The sequence below is a fragment of the Impatiens glandulifera genome, chromosome 9 (genome assembly GCF_907164915.1).
Source record: "Impatiens glandulifera chromosome 9, dImpGla2.1, whole genome shotgun sequence".
Classification (NCBI taxonomy): Eukaryota; Viridiplantae; Streptophyta; class Magnoliopsida; order Ericales; family Balsaminaceae; genus Impatiens; species Impatiens glandulifera.
The window spans coordinates 37,923,258-37,941,146 of record NC_061870.1 but is presented as its reverse complement, the minus strand read 5'-3'; the positions used below and the strand labels follow the sequence as shown (position 1 = coordinate 37,941,146).

Here is a 17,889-nt window from a genome sequence, read left to right as displayed (position 1 = left end):
CAAGACCTTCAATCTCGCTGAAATTCTATAATTAAATTAGTAATTATTTATTTATTTAGAGCATGCTTATTACGTGGTTTTTGTGAATGAGAAAAAGATTAAAAATAAATGTTTGGTAGGTGGTTTTAATTAATGAACAGTCAAATGATTCTTATATAATTCGGACTCAGGAATCATCCAATTCCCTCCCTCAATATTGGGAGAATGAAACTCATTCCAGTCTCTCTACTCTATATAATTCTCTCTTTACTCCCCTTTTACTCCATATCCATTCTCTCCATTATTATTATTTTTTTCTTTCTGTTTTCTCTTTTTTCGTCCTCTCTATTCTCCATGTTTTTTTGATAGGCTCCACTTCTCAGTTCTAATGTTAGTACAAATAATTTTGATTTTCTTTTATTTGAATAAATAAATATATTTTGATTTTTTTTTATTTGAGTAATATACTTTGATTTTTCTTTATTTGAGTAGATATATTATATATATAAATTATGTGTGAAAAAATATTTATAAAAAAAATATATAATTTTTACTTCATATTTATTGGTTATAATTGTTTTATTTAGCATTATATTTTATAATTTTAATGATTCACATTTAACTAATTTTAGTATAAGATAATAAATTTATACATATCAAAATCAACTACAAAAATATATTAATATAAATTAATAATTATCCCATTAACTTTATTCAAATAAATATATTAAAATTTATAATATAAACCAACCAAACTACATCAATAATCATAATAATAATTAATAAAAATACAATAAAAAAAATAAAATTTTTAATATAAAACTTATTAATAATTTATTTTATTTTGACTAATTATTTCTCTTTTTTTATATTTTTTATTTTTACATCTATATATTAGGTTAATTAATTTATTTATATAATTTTTAATTGAGAAATAATAGGAGGAGAATAAACAAAATTAATAAATTTATAAATATATAAAAATAAAGTATAAAATACTATTAATAATAATCAAACCAAACCAAACACTATCATTAATTATTACATGTTTTAATCAAACACTACACTTCTATCCATCATATTTATTCTCATTCCACACATCTATCAATCTTATTCCCTTATTTGAACCAAACGCCTTCTTATAAATGTAACATAATAAATAAGTTATCGACGTTTGAAATCGTTAAAACAAAATTGCGTAATTAAATACATAAATATTCGATGTATCAAATATTTTCTATGGGTTGTACATACTATGTAATATTTATTCTTCTCATCTTAATAAGTTTATTCAATTTAAAGATTCAAATTTATTTAAACTGGTGGGATAGGATTTATTGTGTATAAATAGGTTGAGGCGATGTGTTCAAAATTTAATATTGATAATAATATTATCTAAAATAATTTTATTAAAATTTTAAATAAATAAAAATTGTATTATAACAAATTTATTTTTCATTAAATTCAGGCCCCGGACCATGTCCAGGTGTCGGTTTTTAATTTCATTTTGCTTAAGGGAGAAAAAAACATTTATCCATTATAAGTCCTTAATTACTAATTTGGGAGCCGATTTTTGACCCCAAAAATAAAGCTAGGAGTCTAATTATCCGTATAGTTATTATTTATTTATTTATGGTAGCTCAAGAGAGAGTTGTAGGGAGGAGATCACCATTGTCAACAACAGTCTGCTGTCTTCTCTTCTCTTCTCTCTGGTTTTTACGATCGTAATTACATGGATTCGGACCCTGCTCGTCGTCGTCTCCTGGCAATCCGAAGTCACCTTGCACCCGTTGCCGACGACCAAGACTCGCTTCTCGCAACCAATCAAACAGCAGCTGGAGAGTTCGTTTTGGGTACACTCTTTCTCTATATGTGACTGCATATCTAACCCAAGTTTCAGTTAGTGATATGTTATTGGTAATAGTAATTTTCAGAAATTAGCCCTCTTTTTGTCACCAATACGAAGTTAGGGCTTCTGTTAGGTCGGTAGGTCGGTTATAATTTAATCTTCTTGCTATTCTGGGAATCCGCGATCAACCCTGTAACAGGATGTTCCCTTTGAGCATGGTGGGGGTCATTTCTCTGTGCAGCATTTTTGGAAAACAAATTACATTAAAAGGCTCTAATCCTTTGATTTATTTATTTATACAATGCATTGTTTTCTGTTGTCGGTGTAGTAAAATCTGATCTGAATCATAACGTTATTTTCCTCTGTTCAACGTTAAAATGATGATTAACCGAGGAGTTTGTGGTGTATGTATAGAGCAGGGTTACAGTATTGTGCTGCCAGAGAAACTGCAGACTGGTAAATGGAATGTTCACAGGTTGGTAATTAATTCCTTGTGCTTCAAATTGATATATTCATGCGGTTGATGCTGAGATATTAGTTTCTGAATGCAGATCTGCACGTTCCCCATTGGAGCTTGTGAGAGGTTTTCCTGACCATCCTGATATTAGGACCTTGCACGACAATTTTGTGTAGGAACAACTTCATTTTAGCTTATTATTTATTCTCTTCATGATTTTGACAAAAATAAATTCCACCCATCACACTTTTAGGCAATCAACTGAGACTTTCAGAGACAACAACTATTTGGGTAGCAGAATTGGGGTTGATGGAACAGTTGGAGAGTGAGTTTTCTTCCTAATATGACCATGCTCGATATATTTCCCATCTAGGAGAGACACTTATCTATTCAATTAAACTTTTACCCTTTTTGAAGGTACAAGTGGATGACATATGGGGAAGTCAGTAGTGCTCGGTCCCACATTGGTTCTGGTCTCTTATATCATGGTATATCAATGGTGAGTAATGCTATGGTGAATTCTGATCCTTTTTTTTTTCCTTCTACATTTGTTTGACATGCAGTTCCAAAATCTTGATTTAAACAACAGGGTGCTAGCATTGGGCTCTACTTCATTAACAGACCAGAGTGGATGATAGTTGACCATGCTTGCTCAGCATACTCGTTTGTATCAGTTCCTTTATACGACACTCTAGGTGGGTTACTTGATTTGCACGGAAAGATTATGAGAGTGGTTTTCTTATTGGACCTTAGTAAACTTCTTATCTCTGCAGGCCCAGATGCTGTAAAATACATTGTAAACCATGCGGTTGTCGAAGCTATTTTTTGTGTTCCCCAAACCTTGAATACTGTGAGTGAGTGATAGTAATTTTCTTTTTTTAATCTATGACTAGCCTTACAGTAATTTTATTGTCAACAATTGCAGTTGATGACTTTCTTGTCCGAGATTCCAACTGTACGCATAATAGTGGTATGTATCATCCCTCCTCTATTTATTGCTTTTATGCTTATATTATCTTTCCAAATGCCTTCATTGATGCATTTTTAAATTTCCACAATGTTTTTAGGTGGTTGGAGGAGTAGATGAACAATTGCCTTCACTTCCTTCTCCCTCGGGAGTTAAAATTGTCTCATACTCAAGACTACTTAATGAGGTGAGATTATCTTATTTCCTCTCATGGCAATTCTAACAAGAAGGGAAAGGGGAACTAGTTGAAAATGCCAAAGAGATGTGAACTAACAATAATTGGAATCATTTGGAAACAGCATTATCTGATCTTAGTTGGAAAAATGCATCGGCTGTTTCTCTGCAATACCTGGATTCCAATCCAGAAACAAAATTGTTTCCATATAAGGTCATATGGCTGCATGAAATATATGATAATAAAGGGTATATGGTATTTGCTAGGATTGCTTAGTTCAAATTCAGGCCTAATCCTATAGAATGTACAATTATGTAGGTGATTCCTATACTAGAAGGTTGAATTGAATGTGTAACCTCACACTCTATAAAGTTTAGCTAACAAAGTTATCAGAAGAGCATTTAATAATGAATTTCCTTTCCTTGTTATTTTTATGATTTTTAAAGGGTCACGATAGTCCTCGGCCATTCTGCCCGCCAAAACAGGATGATGTTGCTACTATTTGTTATACAAGTGGTACTACTGGGACACCTAAGGTACCCATCTTTTCTCTTAATTTTTGTTTTTTCAGTGGCAATTTTTGTGACGTTATACAACAACTGGAATGTGCTAACATTAATCTCATAACTGCAAGGGTGTTGTCTTGAGTCATGGAAATTTGATTGCAAATATAGCGGGGACTACCTTTAATGTGAAGTTCTATCCATCAGATGTGTGAGTAGAAATAACTTGTTTGTTGCCTTACCATACTCTATCATGATCAACTTTTTACTCCTTCTAAAGTCTTTGTTTTTTGAATTTCCTTGTCTTCTGAGACAGTTATATATCTTATCTTCCTCTGGCACACATATATGAAAGGGCCAATCAATTGTTACTGGTGTATTATGGTGCATCTGTTGGATTCTACCAAGGGGTATAATGGTCTTGTCATGATGTATATTATATTCTCCAAAGGAATCGGAACTAGTTGTGCCTTGTATGCTTATCATCACCGCTTTCATTATTTCTTTGCAGGACAACCTGAAATTGATGGATGATATGGCTGTATTAAGACCCACTATATTTTCCAGTGTTCCTCGGTTGTACAATAGGATATATGCTGGGTAAATTATATATGACATCTGATTGAATTGTTTGTATAGTTAAATTGGAGCTTGCTATCACAAAAGCTTACTGTTTTCTTCTTCTTCTTCTTCTTCATGTATTGTAGCATTATTAATGCTGTGAAGTCATCGGGTGGTCTGAAGGAGAGGCTTTTTAATACTGCTTATAATGCTAAGAAACAAGCTATATTGAAAGGTGATCATTGTATGCTCAAAACTCTCAAGGTCTGTTCAATTGAGTTCTGATTTTTTTTTAATATTTCAGGCAAGAATCCATCCCTTATGTGGGATAGATTAGTTTTCAATAAAATCAAGATGAAGCTTGGAGGACAAGTTCGGTATATGACTTCTGGTGCCTCGCCGTTATCTCCTGATGTCTTGGACTTTTTGCGCATGTAAGAACTTGCCTTCTTCATCTATCTTAAAATTTGTGTGCCAATCTGTCCTTCAATCAAACATTTTGTTACCCAAGTGAAAATAATGATCTATGTTTGCTTATCAGATGTTTTGGTTGTCCGGTTATGGAGGGATATGGAATGACTGAAACTTCTTGTGTTATAACTTCTATGGATGATGGGGACACTTTGTCTGGTCATGTTGGCTCTCCAAATCCTGCTTGTGGTAGGTTGCTAACTTAATTTGATCGAAAATTTGGCTGTTTGTGGGATTCTTCCTTCTAATTGTATACTATTTTTTGTTTGGTGTTAGAAATAAAGCTTGTTGATGTACCAGAGATGAACTATACATCCGAGGATCAGCCATATCCTCGGGGAGAAATATGTGTGAGAGGCCCCATTACCTTTCAAGGTTATTACAAGGACGAAGTTCAAACGTATTCTCCTTTCTCGGTTCAATACTCTTCTTCTTTATTCAAAGTTACTAAAATGTAGGTTCATTTTGAGAAATTTCTCTACCTTTTGGATTCGTTTGTGCAGGAGAGAAGTAATTGATGAAGATGGATGGCTTCATACAGGAGATATTGGATTGTGGCTTCCTGCTGGTCGGTTGAAAATAATTGATAGGTAATTTCTTGGAGTTAATAATTCAACCGGAAGCTATAGAAGTTTATTACAACTGCTTAAGATTCATTTTGAAACTGAAATGAATATTTTGTCCATGTTCATTCTTCTAGGACTGATTGCATATCTTGTATTTCTAATATGCATTAAGACTAATTTTGGGCAGGAAGAAGAACATATTTAAGTTGGCTCAAGGAGAGTACATTGCACCTGAAAAAATTGAGAATGTATATGCTAAATGCAGATTTGTTTCACAGTGCTTTGTTTATGGTAAGTACACAAATAATTGTTTATCCCTATTCTCCTGCATCCGTTGAGTTTTGATTTGCCAGTAAAATCAGAAGCAGAAACAAGAAACAATCTGCATTTGTTATAAAAAAGTTCCGCATTCGTTATGGTAGGGTAAATAATCTCATCATGATCCAGAAAATTCTCTATACCAAATGAAGTATAAAATTATACTTTAATTTGGACCATGATGTTGAAAATAAAATCTTATAATACCAAACGAAGCTAATTGTCCGATTTGGTTAACTAGGTGACAGTCTGAACTCGTCGTTGGTTGTAATTGTGTCTGTGGATCACGAGGTATTGAAAGATTTAGCCGCAAGTGAAGGCATTAAGGTATTAAAAATTTCTGTAAATTTGTATACTTTCCTTCATTGTTCTTTAGTTATCATTGTTTCGTCTGTTTGCAGTACAACGACCTAGAGGAACTCTGCAATAATCCGAGGATAAAGGCTGCGGTGCTGGCTGACATGGATGAAATCGGAAAGGAAGCTCAGGTATGTATGCTGCTGGGTGGGAAAAGTCGGATTTCTTTCTTTCTTTCCATTTCAAAACAAAGTCAATTAATTAATCATACAAAAATGATCTTGCAGCTAAGAGGATTTGAATTTGCAAAGGCAGTGACATTGGTGCTAGAACCATTCACTGTCGAGAATGGTCTTCTTACTCCAACTTTCAAGGCGAGTAAACGAGTTTTTTCTCAAGAATTCGTTCATATGTTGTTGATGAAACAAAATGAAAATATTTTTGTTGTTTTGTTATTTTCAACAGGTCAAGAGGCCTCAAGCAAAAGAATACTATCAAAAAGCTATTGTTAGCATGTACCATGATCTCTCCACATCTGATAATGCTTTCTCTTAACTGGGTATTATAGAAAATATCAAAAACTGCCAAAGGAGAAAAATTGTGCATTTGATATTATTTGAAAGTAAATGTTATATGATTTAAACCTATCCAATAAGAACATGTATGTATTCAGATATTATTTGAATTTCTAAAATGCATTTTGTAGCATAATTCGAATTATTATTTTTATAGACAGTAATCCGGATTAAAGTTAATATTATCATGACGTTGCAAACATATGGTTCATCTATTATTTACAGATTATCAACAAAGTATTTAGTATTACTATAACAAAGATTTAGAAAATAATTCAATGTTTAGTATGAAATTAAGGAAAGAGATTTTTGAAATCAAACTCATTTAATGTCATATGACTTGTTTTTACATATGTTATTTTTTTCAAATTTTCTTAATCTGTTCTTTTTAAAGGATAAGATAAATTTTATTAATTCACTTAATTGTTATAATCATTATTATTATGACATAAATTGTCACAAATTATTAAAGAAATAAATCTAAAATATCTAAAAAATAAATTCATTAATATTTCATTATTGTTAGATAAATCACATATTTTTATTAATTTAAGTTTTTTAATCATTAAATATTGTATAGTTAGTAATAAATATCAATGTTTTGAAGACAATAATTCACGATATTAATTGATATTTAATAATTTATATATTTAACATAATTTTATAATAGTCTAAATAATTTTATCCAGCAGTATATATTATTGATTTATTATTTTCAAACAGCTGTATTTCAAGTGATTTAATTATAATCATCCCAAGTTAATTATATATTATTTTAATAATACATAATATATTTTTTAAATGATCAATGTATATTAAACAAATACATAATATTTAGATTTAAAAAATAAATTAATATTAAAGTTGATCATCTAATTATTTAAATAATATAATAATATGTCAATTAATTAAATCTATTAACTATTTCTACAAATATTATATAGCTGATAAATATTTAGACTATTATAGTTATACTTGTTATTAAAATTAAAATTATTATTTATTCAAATTTTATAAGATATTTCATATTTTGTTATATATTTTAAAGAATAAGTCCAACAAATTCATTTACCCTAGTACTTGCTAACAATTTCTGAAGTAATTTTGATATATGAAAAAATGTTAATTTTACTTAAAAAAATAAAAATATTACAATAATTATTTATTAAATTAAAATCGAATTAAAGTAATCACGTATTAAATATGAAAGTTAAACATAAGAAAATGAATATATCTTTTAATACAGTAATATTTAAATAAATCTGAACTTGAATGTACAACAAACAGTTGACATTAAAAACCAAAGCAATCTAAATTCTAAAGCATTAAAATTAAAAGTTCACATGCTACTAAAAAAACATTACCTGAAAATCACGCTAATAATGTTTTAAGTGAGTATCAATTTTAATATGACAGAGAATTTATAAATTTTTAAGTGGATATGTCTTGAGTTTGAGTTTGTCATACGATAAATTTTGTGTCTGATTAAATTATTAAGTTTGTTTAATTTTGTGTCTGATTAAATTATTAAGTTTGTTTGCGAACTATATGTTAATCTTTTGTGACTATTTTTTTTTTTAAAATTTAGCATTTATCATTACTCTTAAGATCATATAATCTTATTCATTGGTTTTAGTTTTATAATTTGTAATATAGTGCTTTTTTTATCAAAAAAATATGTAAATGTAGTCAATTCTAAACAAATATGTAAATTTCTAGAATAAATAAATTTTAATGGACAAAATTGATTATATATATTTATATAAATTTAATCCACAAATAGTTCAACTGACAACAATAAATTTTAAGTCGGACATTTATTTTATTTTAAATTAAAACAAGTATAATATATATATAAATATACAAATAAAAGTATATATTTTGCCACCAAGGATTAGGTATAAATATATATTGTTGTTGTAACTTGTACGTAATTGAATAGTTAGTTTTCAAAATGAAACTTGTAATTAATTGATAATACAATTTAGGAACAAAAAAACTATTTGATAACATATTTTGAAAATGGTTCATGATATACTATTTGATAACATATATTCAATTAATGTATTTTTAATTAAAAGTTATAAGAACCTAACATATTTTTTAAATGAGAAAAAAAAAACACTGAAAATATGAGATAATAATGCACGTTCTTGGTGACTTTTTTCTTGTTTCAAGTCTTCATTCTATTGAAGAAAAAAGAATAATACTGACTTTATAAAATGTTTTATATTAAAATAATTATATGAAATTAATGTATAAGTTTAATATTAATTTGATGATCAACAATATTTTAGATAATTTTAGTAAAATATAATAATAAAGATTTTGTGCATTTACTACGCAGTCTACGCATCATGAGCTGGCAAAATCCATGTTTATCTTTAATAGATAATTAAGGTAAATAGATAAGTAGATAAGTAGGTAAAAAGATTTAATTTCTATAATTAAATTTTTATTTCTGGAAAATTAAAACTTTTTTCAACCACTTCTAAAACCAAACAGGTCCTTAAACAAATTTTCAAACAATGTAATGGAATGTATGCATGCTTGTGGGGACAAAAAGAGGTCAATGAATTTTGACTAAATTAAAGATTAAAAAAATATCTTTCATTTTATTATATATTTTTAAAATAAAATTTAATATTTGGAAGATATATATACAAATGGATAACAGTGGGGGTTAAATATTTTGGTTTATGATGGTAACATAGATATTTTAATTGATGCAGAATAAATTATTTGTAAAATATTTATGCAATATTAATATAATAGATTTTTTTTTTTGAGGAAATAATATTTTTGTCTTTATTTCCACTTTTTATGTTGATCTAAATTGAAAGATTTACCTTTTGACTAACGTTGAATTAATTAATTTTTTTTGACAAAATCTCAATCTAAAATTCACAATTATAAGTCTTGTTTGGGTAGTACTAATTATTAGAATTATCAAAACGCGTTTTGAAATTTGTTCCATAAATATAAATATATAGATATAGAATCTATATTAAAAAAATAAAAATAAAAATAAAAATAAACATACTCATTTTATCCAAATGACGCATTAATTAAAAGATAAGTAATTAGCAACCCCTCTCCTAGTACATTTGTATATATATACATATAATATAATCCTATAGAAGATAAGATTATTAGTGCTCTTATCTCTCCTTCTCAACTTCTAATCTACTTTTTCGTTTTGTTTTTCATTTTTACGAGAAAAAATCTGTAACGCCGCCGCGAGTCTTCCGGTCATCTCTCTTTCTTCTTCATCTCTTTGATCTATATTATATTATATATTGAAATCATATATATGTTATATGACATATATATGTTATTTATATATATGATCACTGATTTTGTAATTTGTGGATCTGATATATTTTGTAGCCATCAAGCAGATTCGATCAAAGATTAAGAGCTATATATTATAAATTAAGATCATGACAGAAAACGGGCAGTCGACAACGTTCAAATCCAAGATAACGGCATACGTTGTCGGATGTTGGCTTCTTGCTGCTTTTGGTGGAATGATGTTCGGTTATGATATTGGAATATCAGGTAATTCTTTCTTTAGTTTCAGATCTTACTACCTTCTTCATTTTCTTATTATTATTCAGATCTTATTATTTTTATTTAAAAACATCAGATTTTGAATCATACATTCATTCCGATGTAACATCTTCTGTCTTTTTATCTTATCTATTCTTTCAAAAAGGAAAAATGGGAAAGGAGTCAAAAACTATATAAAAAAAATAAAGTATAAGTATGAATTTTCTCTCTTGATATTGATTGTTCATAGTCAAGCATTGAAAAAGCTGTAATCTTTTAATAATAATAAAAAAAACTGTTCGATTTTTGTAATTAAATATCACATAAATGGTGGTATAATTAATTAATTAATTCCAAAATTATAGTGGTGGGCACTAGTTAAAATCTTGATAAATAAGATATATAGAAATATATATTATTCTCATAAAAGTAATATTTGACTTTAGAGTAATATGATATGTATTTTAATAGATTTATTTTTCTGTTAAAAATCAATCTAATATATAATGTATACAAAAATAGATAGAGATCATTTATTAAATTATAACATATAAGATTATTATTATTTGACCATATCTATTCTCTAAAGGAAATATATCTAAATGTATAAATAGCGTTCACACCATTTTTTTTTGTTTCCTTTATTTATTTATTTACATATGAACTATTGATTAATTAATTGTATGGTTAATAATAATTTGGTTATTTAATTAGGAGGGGTAACATCTATGGATGACTTCTTGGAAAAATTCTTCCCGAAAGTATACGAGAGGAAACAACATGCGGTAGAAAACAATTACTGCAAATACGACAATCAACTTCTGCAGCTTTTCACATCATCTCTTTACTTGGCCGCCCTCGTCGCCACCTTCTTCGCTTCCAAGGCCTGCTCTCTTTTGGGCCGCAAATACACTATCCTCATCGCCTCTTGTTTCTTCATCATCAGCGCCATTCTCAGCTCCGTCGGCAACAACATTGAACTCCTTATCGTCGCAAGAATCCTTTTTGGAATCGGTGTTGGCTTCGGTAACGAGGTAATTATCAATCAAGCATTTCTTAATTAATCAACATTTTTCTTTTGTTAATGTATTTTGTGGGATGCAGTCGGTTCCTTTGTTCTTGACTGAGGTAGCTCCAATTCAGCATAGAGGTGCGGTGAACATTCTATTCCAGCTCTTTGTCACCATAGGAATCCTCATTGCCAATCTAGTAAACTATTTCACTTCCACCGTACACCCAAACGGATGGCGATGGTCCCTCGGTCTGGCCGGGGTTCCTGCGGTCATCCTCTTCTTAGGGTCCCTCGTCATCACCGACACACCTTCCAGCCTGGTGGAACGTGGCAAGGATGAGAAAGGGAAGAAGGTTTTGAAAAAGATCAGAGGAGTTGAAAACGTGGACGAGGAGTTCGAACAAATCAGGGAAGGGTGCGAAAGAGCAAAACTGGTCAAGCAGCCATTCAAGAAATTGATGGAGAGATCCAGCGTTCCTCCCATGGTGATTGGAATTTCGATTCAAGTCTTTCAACAACTTACTGGAATTAATGCCATTATGTTCTACGCCCCTGTTCTGTTCCAAACTATCGGCTTCAAGAGCGACGCTTCACTTCTATCGTCGGTGGTCACCGGTTCCGTTAATGTTTTAAGCACGTTAGTTTCTATCTACGCCGTAGATAAGGTTGGCCGTCGGAAGCTTCTCCTACAGGCCTGCATCCAGATGTTCATTTGTCAGGTATATATATACATACATACAGGCCAGGCCAGACCATTCTTAATTTGTAAATGAAAATAAATTTATATTGATGTTTTGCAGATGGCGGTAGGATTGATCTTGGCAATAACTTTGAAGAACACGGGTACAATATCCAAGGAACTAGGGATTGTGGTTCTATTGATGGTGTGCTTGTACGTTGCAGCGTTTGCATGGTCGTGGGGGCCTCTAGGGTGGTTAATACCGAGCGAGACATTTCCTTTGGAGACGAGAACGGCTGGATTCGCGTTTGCGGTGAGCACGAACATGCTCATGACCTTCGTCGTCGCTCAAGCCTTCCTTTCCATGCTATGCAAGATGCGCGCCTTCATCTTCATATTCTTCTCAGGCTGGATCTTGGTCATGGGCTTATTCGTCATTCTCTTCGTGCCCGAGACCAAGGGTGTCGCTCTCGAAGACATCAATGAACGGGTTTGGAGTGTACACCCAATCTGGAAGAAGTTCGTAAGTGAACGTAGGAACTTGCCAATGGTGTGATCGCAATTTTAATTTCTTATATTCCTGTAATTTTGTTTTTAATATTCTATAGCGGGTTATTGAAAAAAACTTAAACTTTGTAATTGTGATGGTTTTGTAACTTTTGTTCAATTCAAGAGTGATTATTATAAAGGTTATTGCTTTTAGTTTTAACTTGTATTCAAATATATATATGTATTTCATCTAATTAATTGTAATGTGTTTTATTATCTAATTAAACACTTTGATGAAAAGGGATTTTCACAATACTTTAATTGATTAAACTGGTGAGAACAACATATCTTTAGGATTCTAAGATAAATACGAATCCTAGTTGTTGGATGAATATGATCATCCATATTTCTTCTTGTTTTCTAATATTACAATGAAACTAATTAGCAGAAGATCATGCAACAGAAGTACCGTAAACATGTTCAATTTTACCCATGGGGTATCCCTTAACTACATGACCTTCATCTTCCATGAACCTCTTCCATAGCCAATGTTGTTTCCACACCCTTTCAGTCATCTCTTCAATCGGAATGTTCTTCGTCTCAGGCACCAAAAAGAACACAAACACCGACATGATAAGTACCCACCCCGAGAAAAACAGGAAGATTCCGAACTTGAAATGGCACAGCATAGAGAGGAACGCCTGAGCAATCACAAACGTGAACAGCAAGTTGACACAGACAGTCACACTCTGTCCAGCCGACCGAGTCTCGAGAGGGAAAGTCTCGCTGGGGATTAGCCACCCGAGCGGTCCCCAAGACCACGCGAATGACGAAACAAAGGTGCAAACCAAGACCACCACGAGGATTCCAAATCCTTTGTGGAGATTGTTGGTGGAGTCTTGGACTTTAACGCCTAAAATGACTGCAATCGCCACCTGAGATAATAACATCTGAACCCCAGCTTCCAGGAGGAGAAACCGCCGCCCCACCTTGTCAACAGAGTAAATTGAGACCACGGTGGAAACTACATTTACCGCCCCCGTGATCACCGCCGAGTAAAGAGCCGCGTCGCTACCAAACCCTAGCGTGTCAAAGAGCACGGGCGCGTAGAACATGATGGCGTTGATACCCGTGCATTGCTGGAATATCTGTACTCGTACCAATATTAAAAAGCAATGTTACAATAGAACCAATAATATTAAAACAAAACAAATTATGTTACAAAATCCAGACCTGTTAAAAAGTAATGTTACAATAGAACCAATAATTTTAAAACAAAAAAAATTATGTTACATAATCCAAACCTGTAGAGCGACGGCGATGATGAGTTGAGGACGGTTTCGACGTTGTAGAAGGTTCCTGAAGGGGTGCTTGACCTCCTTGGCAATGCGGCTAGCCTCAACGAGTTCAAGAAACTCGGGCTCGATGTTATCGGTGCCTCTGATCTTTCTAAGCACGGACTTTCCTTCGTCCAAGCGACCGCGTTCTATCAAACTATTGGGAGTGTCCACAACCAACAATGCTCCCAAGGTCAGCATTACGGCAGGGACTCCGGCCAACCCTAATGACAATCTCCAACCCCAACCACCTTTGATTCTGCAATCCAAATTAATAATACCAAAATTTTATTAATTAATTTTCTATACAATTATTAGTTAGATCAATATTGGACCACACGTGGAATTCATATATAGACTATATGATTCCCTCCTTCAATAAAAGTCAAAAGTTTATTTCTGCATTATTTCTAATAATAATGCAAAAATCAAAATACAATGATTAAATTAGTCAATAAATAAATGTTTTCTAGTCTACTAATTACTAATAACAAATGATCGTTTCATATATAAAAAAATGTTATTCAGACCATTATTTAAGATATATATGATTTAAAACGTAATTTTGTTTCATAAAAAATTAGTTGGACAAAGAATGGTTTTTTGAAATAATTGAGTAATTCAAAGAACTAAGAGGATTAATAAACATATATAAAGTGTTGGTATTGAATTATGGGCTGCCCAGCACAAAGTAAAAAAAAGAGGTGGTGAACAAATTTGGTTAATTTTTTTTTTGTTATTGGTGAGATATAATCCATAACAAAATAAAATGTTTAATTTTCAAACCACTAAACTACCTAAATATCATTGATTTTATTAAATAGGATGATTGGTGAGTTACACTAACTCATATATATATATAAAACTCCAACTAATGATGATAATGCTAATAATATTAATATAATAAGGTTGATCATGATGTCAGCTATGAATGAAATTAGTCAACAAAATCCCCGAGATTTTTCAACCATTTAATAATCTTGACATGAGACAGGTGTAAGTTGAAAAAACAAAAGGTTAGCTAGCTAGATTATAAGCTAATTAGAAGTGGTTTTTTTGAGAATATATATGAAAGTAAATAGTTATTTGCAAATATATTAAAGTAAAAAGGAATTGATCATTAAATTAATTAAGGATAAATTGTAGAGTGTGGGCTTAATTAATTAATTAAATAATTACGTACTTTGCTGTGCCATAGTTGACGAGGTTAGCGAAAAGAATTCCAATTGTCACATTCAGTTGAAACAGGATGTTCAGACCTCCTCGGATCCTCGTCGGTGCTATCTCCGACAGGAACAACGGTACAGCCTGCACAATCATTATTAATATTATTATTAAATATCAAAACAACATTAATATTTTGTCACGAGAATCATATCTTGTAAGAACATGATGATGATCATGATCATATATATAATTAAAGTTGGCAAAAGTAAGTAAGCTATAATAATATATAATAAGTATTAATTAATTACCTGATTAGCAAAACCGACGCCGCAACCTAGAAGGATCCTTCCGACGATGAGCATGGCGATGTTCATGGCGGCGGCGTTAAACACTACACCGACTATGAAGAAGACTCCGGCGATCAACATGGTGAGTCTCCGGCCGAGCTTCCTGGTGGTGTAGGATGCGAAGAAAGTAGCCGTTAACCCGGCCAAGTACAATGATGAAGTGAACAATTGAAGACCCTGATTATCGTACTTGCAGTAATTGCTCTTGTCTGAATCTTTGTCAATAGTCCTCCTGTAAACCACCGGGAAGAATTTCTCAAGGAAAGGACCCATAGAAGTCACACCACCCGAGACACCGACGTCGTAGCCGAACATAAGGCCGCCTGTGGCAGCCATAATACATGATATGATGACAATCGGGGTGATCTTCGCCTCGAAATGGCTCCCGGACTGCGCTGCAAAACCTCCTCCAGCCATTGCTAATTAAACTTCACGTCCCTTTGAAACCCCTTAGTTATATATATATTTCTATGGCAGAAGAATTATGAGCATTTAGAAGAAGAAGAAGAAGAGTATCGTATCGTATGTAAATGGTTAATACTCATATCTGATTAGTGGGGAGCTAGGACGTAATATTTATATAGAATAATTATTAGCAGGTGTAGAAAAAGATAACGACGACTGGAAGGGCTGACCAGAACTGCGGATGCAAACACGTGTACAAAGTTGACGATTCTTTTTCACGGCGGCTAGTCAGTCAACTAACGTCTCTCTACTCTATATATATAGTCACCACTCATTGGTGTGAACGAATAGAGACCCGTTTGAATACTAACCAAAAGACAAACCAATTTCGATATCTTACATTAATCACTAATAGAAATAATTTTGGCAAAGAAAATATAACGAAAACAAGATTATAAATTCGACTTGATTTATCACATTTGTACTAGACTATAAGCTTGTTTTTGTTCTTAACTTTATTGTCCCATCCATCATGACTCATAAGTAACAACCAAATTATATTTTCATTCTTTCTAAATTATTATTTTAAATATTATTATTAATGAGAGATTTAATTAATTTTATGAATTCCAAACTAAGAAAAATAGACTCATTTAGGTAAGTATATAGTAACATATTGTTTTCCTTCTTTACTTTTTATGTATTCACATCATTGCCTTTTTATATTCATTATCTTAGCTATTTTTTCTTCATTTTATTCTTTATTCAAATAAAAAATGAGACATAGCCTGTTCTCTATATTGACCATAAAACGATATTTTACTACTGCTCCTCCTCCGGTTTTTTAATGATGCTTAAACCGGATATTTGGACTAGAAAAACACTATCTATCTAGCTAGCTAATAGTAGATAATTAAATGAGAATAAGGAGTATATAATTATATGATTATGAGTTTAGAATCTAGGGCTATCTGCTGCTGCTCATGATCTGTTTTAGTACTGTGTTTTTGGATAAGGACGTTAAACATCTAATTACGATGATGTTGACCCCCAAATTAAAACATGCTTTTCACATATCTATATATATTGAGAAGACAGTTTTATTAGAAATTCGCATCTTCCCTAATTCAAATATATGATGATCTTACTTAAGTAGTTACGTATGTTTTTCATTCATTAACCTTTTACTTTTATATATATATATATATATATTCTTTTGACTTTTTGTTTTCTCTTTTCTATTTCCTCATGTATTTGTCAAATTAATCACAGTAAAAAAACATAAAGACAGTAAAATCTGGCCTGGTAATATACTAATATTGATGCTCTGTTTTCTGTTTTTTTGTAAAAAAAAAAAGTTGGAGAAAGTTGGAAGGAAAACCTAACCTATTACAGAAACCAATAGTTTGTGAATAATTTTCAGCATAAGTACATGAAATCACATTTAAAACATGCCGCCTTTGAGTGACATTTTGCTTTTCATTCAATTCCATGTTTTTTTTCCTGGTTTTGAGCTCTTTTGATTTGGTAACGTACCATTTGACAACAAAAATCAAAACCTGTGTATATTTTGGTTTGATTTTTCTGCTCAGACATGTTTGGTCAGTGGTCTCCACCATACCATGGACCAATGCAAAAAACAAAATGTCTTCATCTATAGGCTACCCTTGTGTGTAATTTTCCATAGCTGCATATTAAATTTATTATCTTTGATATATATCAATCACTTCACCTATTTTGGTGCTGAAGTCATTTTAAATTTCAAATAGAGTCGACTGCATGTTTTGCTTGCCTACTAAGATGAGATATCCTTAATTTGGACTCTTTTATCATTGAAACCACACATACTTGTCTGACATCATAACCAAATTAAGTTAATAATATTCTTAACTCAATAATGTCAACCTATGCGGCTACCTCTTCTCTTCTTTCAGTCTCAACAATATTAAATCTATCCACAATTAACTCAATAGGATAACTCTTCTAAAAGATTTCTTGTAAAAATAAACTGGTTTCAAACAAATGAAAGATAAGCCTATAAAGAATCAGGATTGTATATTACATTAAAAGGGAATTACAAGCCTGAAATCTTATAATAACAATTGATTTTTTTTATATGAGTTCCTTTCCTGAGATGACAATGAGATTTTCTAAGTTCTTATGATGACGATTGTTAGATGATA

General features: G+C 31.4%; 3 protein-coding genes across 4 annotated transcripts; 2 read left to right on the top strand and 1 right to left on the bottom strand.

Moving 5' to 3' along the window:
• The first annotated feature begins 1,620 nt into the window (after nt 1-1,620).
• LOC124913684 (long chain acyl-CoA synthetase 6, peroxisomal-like) lies at nt 1,621-6,847 on the top strand. Of its 2 annotated transcripts, none has more exons than XM_047454097.1 (23): nt 1,621-1,832; nt 2,243-2,303; nt 2,380-2,457; nt 2,539-2,610; nt 2,703-2,784; nt 2,875-2,980; nt 3,059-3,135; nt 3,211-3,255; nt 3,353-3,439; nt 3,874-3,963; nt 4,062-4,141; nt 4,247-4,340; nt 4,442-4,530; nt 4,638-4,726; nt 4,796-4,925; nt 5,033-5,151; nt 5,239-5,362; nt 5,466-5,552; nt 5,716-5,819; nt 6,088-6,173; nt 6,248-6,334; nt 6,431-6,517; nt 6,609-6,847. In XM_047454097.1, exons 1-23 carry the CDS (start codon nt 1,712-1,714, stop codon nt 6,696-6,698), a joined length of 2,085 nt encoding a protein of 694 aa, XP_047310053.1. In that variant the 5' UTR covers nt 1,621-1,711; the 3' UTR covers nt 6,699-6,847. The 2 variants fall into 2 exon arrangements, with proteins under 2 accessions (XP_047310053.1, XP_047310054.1); XM_047454098.1 differs by having other exon boundaries at nt 1,622-1,832; nt 2,248-2,303.
• A 3,023-nt stretch (nt 6,848-9,870) lies between these two features.
• On the top strand, nt 9,871-12,649 carry LOC124913768 (sugar transport protein 8-like). The gene is made up of 5 exons (XM_047454184.1): nt 9,871-9,969; nt 10,109-10,279; nt 10,985-11,304; nt 11,375-12,001; nt 12,083-12,649. Exons 2-5 carry the CDS (start codon nt 10,162-10,164, stop codon nt 12,515-12,517), a joined length of 1,500 nt encoding a protein of 499 aa, XP_047310140.1. The 5' UTR covers nt 9,871-9,969; nt 10,109-10,161; the 3' UTR covers nt 12,518-12,649.
• Nucleotides 12,650-12,771: 122 nt separating this feature from the next.
• LOC124913767 (sugar transport protein 13) lies at nt 12,772-15,812 on the bottom strand. Its single transcript, XM_047454182.1, has 4 exons — nt 15,263-15,812; nt 14,971-15,095; nt 13,755-14,046; nt 12,772-13,598 (listed from the first exon to the last, which is right to left on the bottom strand). The coding sequence occupies exons 1-4, from the start codon at nt 15,716-15,718 to the stop codon at nt 12,903-12,905; spliced, it is 1,569 nt and encodes a 522-aa protein (XP_047310138.1). The 5' UTR covers nt 15,719-15,812; the 3' UTR covers nt 12,772-12,902.
• Between the last annotated feature and the right edge of the window lie 2,077 nt (nt 15,813-17,889).

Coding starts and splice junctions, on each gene's coding strand:
- LOC124913684 (XM_047454097.1), top strand. CDS start 1,712: ATGGATTCGGACCCTGCTCGTCGTCGTCTCCTGGCAATCCGAAGTCAC. Junction 2,611..2,702: donor GTTGATGGAACAGTTGGAGA/GTGAGTTTTCTT, acceptor CCCTTTTTGAAG/GTACAAGTGGATGACATATG. Junction 3,136..3,210: donor TTCCCCAAACCTTGAATACT/GTGAGTGAGTGA, acceptor CAACAATTGCAG/TTGATGACTTTCTTGTCCGA.
- LOC124913768 (XM_047454184.1), top strand. CDS start 10,162: ATGACAGAAAACGGGCAGTCGACAACGTTCAAATCCAAGATAACGGCA. Junction 10,280..10,984: donor TTATGATATTGGAATATCAG/GTAATTCTTTCT, acceptor TTATTTAATTAG/GAGGGGTAACATCTATGGAT. Junction 12,002..12,082: donor TCCAGATGTTCATTTGTCAG/GTATATATATAC, acceptor GATGTTTTGCAG/ATGGCGGTAGGATTGATCTT.
- LOC124913767 (XM_047454182.1), bottom strand. CDS start 15,718: ATGGCTGGAGGAGGTTTTGCAGCGCAGTCCGGGAGCCATTTCGAGGCG. Junction 15,096..15,262: donor GCGTCGGTTTTGCTAATCAG/GTAATTAATTAA, acceptor ATGATTGTGCAG/GCTGTACCGTTGTTCCTGTC. Junction 14,047..14,970: donor GTCAACTATGGCACAGCAAA/GTACGTAATTAT, acceptor TTTGGATTGCAG/AATCAAAGGTGGTTGGGGTT.